The following is a 9,794-nucleotide window of genomic DNA, read 5'->3' on the forward strand; positions in this document are numbered from 1 at the left end:
GGGGGGGGGGGGGGTTGTAGGTCAGGGCGCCACAAGCCATGTGTAACCGCGCCTGTTGAGAGAGCACGTCACGCTGTAGTAAGCCACAATACACACAACAACACACAGACGCCCGCTGCCAGGGTGATGTAACGCCGTCTAGACGGAACAGAAACCGGAACATTTGGAATGATAAATATTCAGCGATGAAAGATTCCAAAAGATGCTTTTAGCAGAAGATGAAAGGGTCAGAAAGAAAAACAGCTGCATGTGAAGCATTTATTTCATGACTTCCCCAAGTCGTGTCAGGTGGTTCCACCAAACCCAGCTGCTTAAAAGTAAAGATGGACATACGTTGTTACGTTAAAAGTAAATGTGTAAATAACTCCTTACATTAAAGCAACTAGGTTTAGTGAAACCAGTTAATTATTTCATTTTTTACAGTGTATTTGATCATAAACAAAGTAAAATGAAGGTTTTGGGGCAGAAATTAGACCCAAATGGAGACGTTTAGACAGAATGTGCAACTTTTGGCGGGTTTAAGGCCAAACGTTGCACACGAGCAAACAAAACTGGTGAGATTGTTTTCTTTCAGGTAAAGATGACATAACTAGGGAGGTCTTTCTTCTACAGTTTGACTCGTCTGTTACATTGCTTCATTTTTCTTGTTGACCTGAAGGTCAAGATCCTCCTGGCCCGACTCGACCTCAACGACCCCGCCGGCCTGAACTCTCAAACACCTGCAGTGTTAATGATGTGTTCACTGGAGTATAAACTCATGTAGCGAACAGGAGACCTGCAGATCACACGCAGGTAAGCCATGCTTTTACTTAATCTATCTGGTGATTTGAAATCTAATTTTATTTATTTCATATTTTCTTTGCAGTATTGCTCATTAGCTGGATAAATGCTTATATGTTTTGTTTATTTCATCAACTGTCAGTCTTTAGAATTGGTGCAAAAACAACACATCAAGAAAAGAAATCTATTTAATCTGGAGGAAAATCTGAATTTTATACAAGAATACAATAATTCTGAGGCATCCATGTCTCCACCCGCTAAGAAATATTCATGAGTTTAAGTTACTTTTTTGAGGCATTTTTGACAAAGATTTGACTAATTTGCTATCCGTATCAATGCTGAAAAAGTGGTATTTCATTCATTTTGAATCAACATGAATTTTTTTACATGAACTCATCCATGCAACATGATATAATCATTTCTAAAATGTTCATTAAATATTCAGCTTAACAGACCAAAGTGTGCAGATTAAAAAATGAAGAAACTAAGGATAAAAATACAAGATTTAAAATAAATAACAGATTGACGTGATATTTTACTTATTTAAAAAGATATTGATACAGTTTTTATGGCTTCCATTATTTAATCACAGCTTGTGCGTGATTTTCATGAATTGATGGAAAAAACAACATTTTCCTTTGTTCAGGTTGAGAAATGAATCAAAAACATGCATTAATGACTCATAAACACGAGTGGCCCAATAGAAACGTAGCTGGCAGCTCAGACTGACCTGTTATATTTACATAAACTAGAGTAATCAAGTGTGGACCTCATTTAATTACAAAGCCGTGATTGTTTTGAGGTAACCACCTCTCACACATGCGTCATGCTCTTTGTGTGCGCCACAATACCTCAGGTTAGAGACAGATGCCCCCTGACGCTCGCTCCCATAAGGCGGGCACGTGATGGACGGCCCGGGTCCAGAGGCCTGCCAGCCTCATGGCATTGTGTCCCCCCCCCTCCCCCAGCATCACCCCCTCAACTCGGGCAGCCGGCCTTCCTAAGTACCCTTTTGTGTTGGTTTGGGGTAACAAAGCGGTGGCCAAGCCGCCGGTGTGGCACGCGCACACCCCCCTGGTCTGTGACCTAAACAGGTGGATGGAAGGGAAGGGCTGGTGGTGGCGGGTGACTGAGGGGGGAGGGGGTGGGGGGATGCATCTGTCCCCACACTCAACGACTCTCTGGGTCAGCCCATATGCTCCCAGGGGAGCGGGAGGCAGCATGCAGACTAACAGGTGGGGGGTGGGGGGTGGGGGGGTGGGGTGGGGGGGGGGGGGTAATACTGATAAAAATGTTCAATTAGCTGCATGAGAATAAAAATTTGACAAGAAAGAGACACATTTAGGAGTTTTGGTGGGACGTGGCTCTGATCGGACCGTACAGTTACGTGAGTGGAAATGCTAAAAAGATGCTCCTCTAGTCGCTCTTGCACCACTGGATGCAATTTTTCTGTCAAAGTAGCTAAAAACAAAACAAAAACAAAAAATCCCAAACAATTCATTCGATTGTGACTCCAAAAATCCTCCAAAACCAAGATTTTAGTGTTGACTCACAACTTGATCATCATCTCAGTTAGCTTGGTTGTTTTACAAGTTTCCAATAAAATTTTGAATTTTCTTTTTTAATATCAAGTCAAGATTTTCTCTGCATGCTGCTTGGCTTTTTAGCACTTAAAAAACTAAATTTACATCAAAAATCACTTCAAATGTACTTCCTGCAGCATTTAGTTAAACAGAAGCATCTGAGAGCGAGGATCCGTAGTTCTGCCGGTGGAAAACATCCGTCGTGTGATCGTGGAGCTCCTGAGAACTTCTGAACTTGCTGCTTTCATGTATTCACGACACGCTGGATGGAAGCAGACACTTGCTGGGTGTGAACTCAGCAGGCTTAGCTTCTTTTTTTGTGCGACGACACCCCTGAAACAGTTCATTGATGTATAACACTCGATGAAATATTGAAATAGGAAAAGAATAAATTCTGCATCTGGGGCTGATTTGCCTTTTTCTGTCCATCTTTGCAGGCAAACTAAAACTGATTCACTGACATTGTGAACACATGCTGCTGAGACCTGACTTAAAATGAACAAACTTTGCAGTTTTAGTGTTCCAGCTGATGAAAAAAAATAGCAAAAAGTAAAAGGAATCCTAAAATGTTACTTTTATGTTATAAAACGGGCATTTTTAGGGTGTTAACTAGCTCTCATCTTCACATCAGATGCTCCTGCTGTTTCCTACCTTCACAGAAATAAAAGCTTTAATGTAAATGTTCATTTTCAGATATTTAAACAAGATTTCTGTTGGAGGTCCGACGCGTTTTGTTAAAATATTTGATCTTGTACCTACGACCTCACAGACTTTAGCAGCTTTGAAGACCATTAATCACCACTTAGAGGTGATTAAATGTTTTCGTGCTGCAACATTGGACTAATCCAATTGGAAATTTTGAGTCTTGGACAACAGCACTCCTAAATGACCTCAACTGTTGTGGATTTTATGTTAAAAATTGTTTGTTTGTTTTTTGTGTGGATAAAATCTGACAATAAATCACCCATTTCTGCCAGAAAACGGCCTTTAAATGGACATCCTGTATGGGCTTTCACTAACTAGGTATTAGCTCAACCCATAATGTTTTTAACATACGCTGAGGTCTTCTAATCTTCTTATGGGTTTGAATTTTCCCCTCTCCATCTCTGAATAGCTTAACAAAATATGCTCCAGTAATGGACGGCTCTATCCTCATCCATCGCCCTCCTCCCTCCAACTATAACATGAAATAGGCCATCAAGTGGCTAATGAACTGATAAGCCCTCTGTGTCCTGCGGGGCTTATGAACATCATAAGCCAAATGTTTGGGCATATAAGTTTTTTTTTAGTTTTTTTATGTGTGCAGTAACCCTGTTGCTGCAGCTGAAAAATGCATCTTCATGTGTGTTTTCTTGCCACAAATAAATCAAAACAGGAAATTGATTATATTTTATTTTATTTTATTTGTAGATGTGTGGCCGCGCTCTTCCTGCAGCTATGGAGCTGCTCATTATCAGTTCTGGATCTACGTAAATCCATGGATTTGTCTGAGAAATTAAAATAACATGCTTTTTGCAGCGCTTACTTCAAATCTCTTTAGACTTTCTGTTTTAAAAAACATCTAAATCTGTTATTATGTAGGTTGCACAAAAACCCTTTTAATTTAATCTGTGACAAGATTATCAAATTCATTGATGATGTCACAAACTTAAACAATTTGAATAAAAAAAAAGTCGACTAAGCCTGGATGAGCACTTCCGAGGGGATACTGCAGGATTAACTTAAAATCTTATTTATTTTGGTTATTTTTTTATTACTTATTGGCCCATTTTACACATAATTGTGCTTGTTTTTCAAAATGTGTTTAGTCCTAAATGCACTTTATTTGTGCAATCATTGTGGTAATTAAGATCAGAGAATGATTTTTAAACCTTGAAATCAAATTTTTCTCATTTTAATAGTGTCCCACATTCCTGGACAGCTTCAAGCATCCATTAGTTTTTCTGCAACAAAGTGGATTCATTTGCATCTAAATGAAAAAAGAAAAATACTTACTTGGTTTCCCACAGAAGTAATAAACACTGGTTTCCTGCAAGCCTTCACAGAAAATGATCACCTGATGGATTATATTCCACTTTAGTTTTCTGATAAAGAATAAATAAATGCTTAATTATACAGTTCTTAATTAGTGTGACCTGTTTATAAACCAATAAGAAGTTTCATTAAATCAAATAAAGATCTGTTTTTGCAAGATTTTGAGCCTAAATGTCTTTTTCCTTTCATCATCTGGTAAATTTCTATGGATTGTGGGAAAGATGCATTAAATGTTATGATGGTGTTTTACTGTAAATCGGACCCCCTGGTATAGCTTCCTCTCCTTTAGTGTCATCTCTGCTACTGAGGGACCACATCTTCCCCTGCAGCCGCTGCGGCCTTTGCAGAAGAAACCTCCCGGTAGTCCCAGACTAGGACCGCTGTCCGACACCGGGGGGATTAAACACGCGTCTGTTGGTCCCATATGCTCTGTTACACTTTGGGCTTGATTAAAACTCATTATGGACTCGTGCGCTCTGGACGCACAGCGGAATCGAGCTGCTATTGGATTCGTTGTTGACTATTGATCCTCCTGAGTTCTTCTGACTGCATCCAAACGTCCACGTGTTTAGATAAAATAATCCCTGAATTAAAAAAATGTCTTCTTTTAATTGTTTCAGCTAAAATTTGAAAGTGACCCCAGTCTGAAACCTTTTTTCTCTCTTTTTGGTTTAGTTCAGGAGAAGCTGCGCTGCAGACGCATCTCATGAATATTCAGGCTTCTATTGTGCCCAAGTTCAATTGTCTTGCTGTTATGTTCATAACGGCGCATATTTGTGCGCTTTTCCCTCCAGAATTTATGATGACGCATTTTTTGCGCACTATAATAAAATTTTATTTTTTTGTCCGCGCAGGAGTGACATCAAAGTGTCTCTTCTCTTTACGCGTCGGTTATTTCAAGCAACGCTTTTAATTAGTGCGCTCCTCCAATGAAAAAGAGATTATTGGCAAAGTCAAGGATGCTAATTGAATGTTGGACTTCTAACAATTAGCCCGCTGCAGAGCCACGTCGACTCATTACAGATCCTCCAAAACCCGCTCTGACTTTATATTTAGAAAACTTGCGGGTTTAGATTTAGAAATCCTGCTTCAGTAGCAGATTTTAAACACAAACGATTAGAGCGAGTGGTTGTTTGGATAATAAATGATGTTCTGTGTGAAGAGAACTTTAAAAAAGTTGAAATTTGAATCAATTTTACTCTTGAAAAAAATCTTTGTAATATGTATGTTTCTACATCTTTTCATTTTACCCTCAGACTTTCCATAATATCAATTTCGTTAAAACGTTTTTATTTTATTTTAATCTTTAATAAAATTAGGTAATGAAATCAAGCTTTAAGAGTTCAGCCACGCTGATTTTTTAAGCCAAATAAAACATTTTCGATCCCCGTTGTCCTTCTTTGTTTATATCAACACTGAATAGATAAAGACGTTAAATCCACACATTTCTTCATCAAATACGTTTTAAATGAGTTGGAATAATAGTTTCTGGGTGGGAAAACAAAGCTCGGGGTTTAATTTACGCACTCACGTGGTAATCATGCTTTTTTTAAATCCAAAAACGTGTCATTAATTTAGGTAAAATTTTTGTTTTCATAATAAAAAAATACATTTGATCTTAAATGATCCCACACAGGCACACACAGGTCGTTTCTCTTGATGAAAGAGTGAGCTCACAGGACCTTTATTCATGTCTTTTCAGCGGTGAGGGGTGAGGTCACACCGTCTTTGGGAACCAGTGAAGAATCCACAATCACCGTGTTGAGATCATAGGAGGGAGGGAGGGGTGGGTGAGTGAAGAGGAGGGGAGGGAAGGGTGGGGGTGGGGGTGGGAGGTGGAGAGCTCTCATCAGCCGAGAGTCTTTTCCAGCATGGCTAACCCTCTGTTTATCACCATGTGTCTGCAAATTCTCGTCTCTGTTGTGATAATTTTAGTTTCCTTCTTTGTCCAAAAAAAGTAGAAATCTAATAAAATCACAACAGAGAGTCTGACACGTGCGGGGCTCACAAAGTGTGTACAATACAACAGATCACAGTTTTAAAGGCTAGCACAGATTAAAAAAACACATAAGTACCATTTCTTTAAGTCTCACACTGATTGTCTCTTAGAAACTACATATTGATTCCTTATAAACACTTTTTTCCTTAAATAAAGTAGTGCATCCATGTCCACACAGTATCCTCAGAAACACCTCAAGAGGTCAGTCAGCAGAGTTCAGAGTTTCAGTTCCGTCTGTGCTGTCTGCGTCTTCCCCTCAACAGGTGTTCGACATCTAAGCACAGAGGCACGCGCTGTCAAACTCGGATAAGAGATGGAAACCAGTAAATGAATGGGGGAAAATATTTGCCAGAGCTAAAAAATAAATTAAACGTGTCCTCTAGGAGGAGCAAAAACTGCCATGTCCAGAAAAAAAAAAGAAAACTAATTCGAGGCCCCTGAGAGCCCATCCTCCCCCCTCAGTCTGATTTTACGGGGTTTTTTTTCATGTCATCATCTCTTTTTGTGCAGAGTGACAGCTGGTTGCTCTGCTCACAGCACCTGGAATTTCCAAGAGGATGTTTGATCCTTATAATCCAAGCAATCGGCATTGAAGTTCAGCTTCCAGGACGCAGCTTGGTCCTTATAATCCAAGCAGTCTGCTGTGGAGTTGAAGCCCAGACCGGACGTCCCGTAGCCCTGAGTGGACAGGGACGCCGGGGACTGGTTCAGATGGCTCGTGACCGCATTAGTGCTCATGGGACTGAGAGTTGAACCGGGGCCTGATAACTGGTGGTGCATGGGTGTGAGGTAAGAGCCGCAGTCCATACCCCCGAAGTAGGAGGTGGAGCCAGCGTAGCCCTGGCTGTAGCCTGAGGCCTGGGTGTAGGTCATGGGGTAGGACCTCTGCATGCAGGAGGAGGAGGTAGACAGCGGGTCTGAGAGAGGAGAGATGGACGCTGGGCTCCAGATGGACACCGGGGCGGTGCTGGTGGAGATGGCGGGGACTGTGGTGGTGCTGGTGGGGGGTGTAAACTGTCCACTGGCTCCGCTTTCCGAGCTGACCTCTCTGGTCGGCGAACTTTTCTTTTTGGGTGGTCGCACCTTGTTCTGACCCCCGTTCTGCTGCTGCTGCTGCTGCTGGCGACATTTGGCCCGCCTGTTCTTAAACCACACCTGGAAACAACAACAGACAATATTATAAATAATAAATAAATACAAATACACAATGTCTTCCATACATTTCCAGTTTTTAATATTTAGTTAATTCTGTTACAAAAAACCCCCACAATTTAAAATTTATTTTAGACTCAAAACTTTATTAAGGTAGCGTGACTCGGGTTGCGAATGACCACAGTCACCAAGTCTTGTCATGTGTCTATGGTATGTATGTATGTATGTATGTATGTATGTATGTATGTATGTATGTATGTATGTATGTATGTATGTATGTATGTATGTATGTATGTATGTATGTATGTATGTATGTATGTATGTATGTATGTATGTATGTATGTATGTATGTATGTCTGATCTCAGAATTGTGTGTACTGAAACTCTAATTTCCCTCTGGGATTAATAAAGTATCTTTGAATTTCAATTTAATTATAATTTTTTTCTCAAAACGTTTTTTTATTTCATTTGATTTACAAAAATAGCTCTTAAGCTTAATAATGTATTGTTTCATAAGATATTGAAAAATATATATAATTAAGAGTTTTATATGATCTATTTATAAACAAACATTTGTCAACTAAATCTAAACAATTCACTCAAGAGATTTAAAAATATCACTTTTTCCTCAGGAAAATAAAAACACGCCCCACTTTAATTATTAATATAAAAATGACCCCAAACTCACCTGTACTCTAGACTCAGGTAGATTGATTTTCAGAGCCACCTCTTCGCGCATGAATATATCCGGATACCTTGTTTTTGCAAACAACGCCTCCAAAACGTCCAGCTGTGCGCGCGTAAATGTAGTCCTTTCTCGTCGTTGTTTCCGTGGCGTGGCTGAAATAACAAAATGTAACATTATAAAATCTGGGAAAGTCGGTTTCATAGTAACATTTTTACAATTTTGCAGGAGGCGACTAACAGGAACTTATAATTTATGCTTTGGTTGCGTGCGTAATTGCGCACAAACCTTTCAATGAAAAACAAATTGACCCACACTCATTACTTGTTTGAGAAGTTTAAAAATATCTTAAAAGTTTCCAAAAAGACAAACGTATCTTTTTGACTTCTAATTAAAATTGTTCGTTTCTGTTTTCTAATAAAAAATAAAATGGAAGAGTTTTAAATTTGTTTTTGGAAAAACATTTGAAGAGAAAAAAGGACCTTTAAGCGTTTTGGTCACAATTTATGACTTAATCGGATTTGGAAAAGAAAAATCCAATTTTAGCATGTTCATTACAACAAAAATCACAAAATGCATTAAAAAAAAGAAACGTTAAAACACACCTGGATAGCCCACCGAGGGATGCAATAGGTCCATCCCGGAAGTAGTTAAACTCAGTCCATTGACCGTGTAAGGTGGTTGCTTTAGATATGACATCATGCTAATGTTTGTTTGGGGGCCGAAGTTGGAGAAAATTTTGAAAATTGATGCCGCTCCCGAGGCGCCCTCGGTGTCCTCCGTTCTTCTCGGTGGGCTGTGCGTCAAACCGGAAATCTGCCAACCAAAAGAAGAGAAAGTGAGAAAAAGGAGTCGGGAACACAAAACGTGTGACTTCCTTAGTGAAATTAGCTCAGTTTACACGTTGATGTGGCGCAATCAGCGCTCCCCAAAAAGCGCATGTGCCTCTCAAAGCCTCAGCTCATCTCCAGCTGCCCCCCCCCCCCCCACACACACACACTCACACGCACACACACGAACACAAACAATGCAAGAGCGCTAAAACTGCAGCAAGTCCCTTGATTAAATCCGCTGCTCCTTGCTTAAGATATTTTTTTAAAATTTAAACTTCTTTTGCGTATTTAATTTTATGAATATGTGCGTCTTAAGAGCAAATTTATTGGATCTTAATGATATTTTCCCTTCAATAAACTTTTCAGTCCTGATTTTGATTCACGAACAGCACTTTTCCAGATGAGAAAAAAATCAGAAGACTTTCTTATTGGAATAATGATCCATCTGCTCCCTGCTGAACACGTGACCTGCAGCATCTCTTTGATAAACGTGATGTTTGTCTGCTGAACGTGAATCACTTCATCTTCAGTGACCCTCACCACCCGTTATCCCCACTGTGCCTCTTGATTAGTTGCATTTTTTCCCTCCGCCCTCAACATCCAACGGTTTTAACCCCCTCATCCCAATCTGTCACACTTAAAACGTGCCCGTCAACCAGTTGCTCGCGCACACCCGCTCAATAATAATTACCCCAAGCATTAATTATGATGAATGTTTTACTGTTGAT

The 9,794-nt window shown here is 39.9% G+C and overlaps 1 protein-coding gene across 1 annotated transcript in view; it reads right to left on the reverse strand.

Annotated features, from left to right (window-relative positions):
* Positions 1-6,044: 6,044 nt before the first annotated feature.
* otx2b (orthodenticle homeobox 2b) overlaps positions 6,045-9,794 on the reverse strand; it is a 4,969-nt gene continuing 1,219 nt past the window's right edge. Inside the window, exons 2-4 of the mRNA XM_015970126.3 lie at positions 8,839-9,049; positions 8,237-8,388; positions 6,045-7,551 (exon numbers count right to left, since the gene is read on the reverse strand). Coding sequence (XP_015825612.1) covers positions 6,928-7,551; positions 8,237-8,388; positions 8,839-8,935 — 873 coding nt within the window. The 5' untranslated portion in view covers positions 8,936-9,049 and the 3' untranslated portion in view covers positions 6,045-6,927. The remainder of the gene's footprint in view (positions 7,552-8,236; positions 8,389-8,838; positions 9,050-9,794) is intronic.

The sequence above is a fragment of the Nothobranchius furzeri genome, chromosome 18 (assembly GCF_043380555.1).
Source record: "Nothobranchius furzeri strain GRZ-AD chromosome 18, NfurGRZ-RIMD1, whole genome shotgun sequence".
Classification (NCBI taxonomy): domain Eukaryota; kingdom Metazoa; phylum Chordata; class Actinopteri; order Cyprinodontiformes; family Nothobranchiidae; genus Nothobranchius; species Nothobranchius furzeri.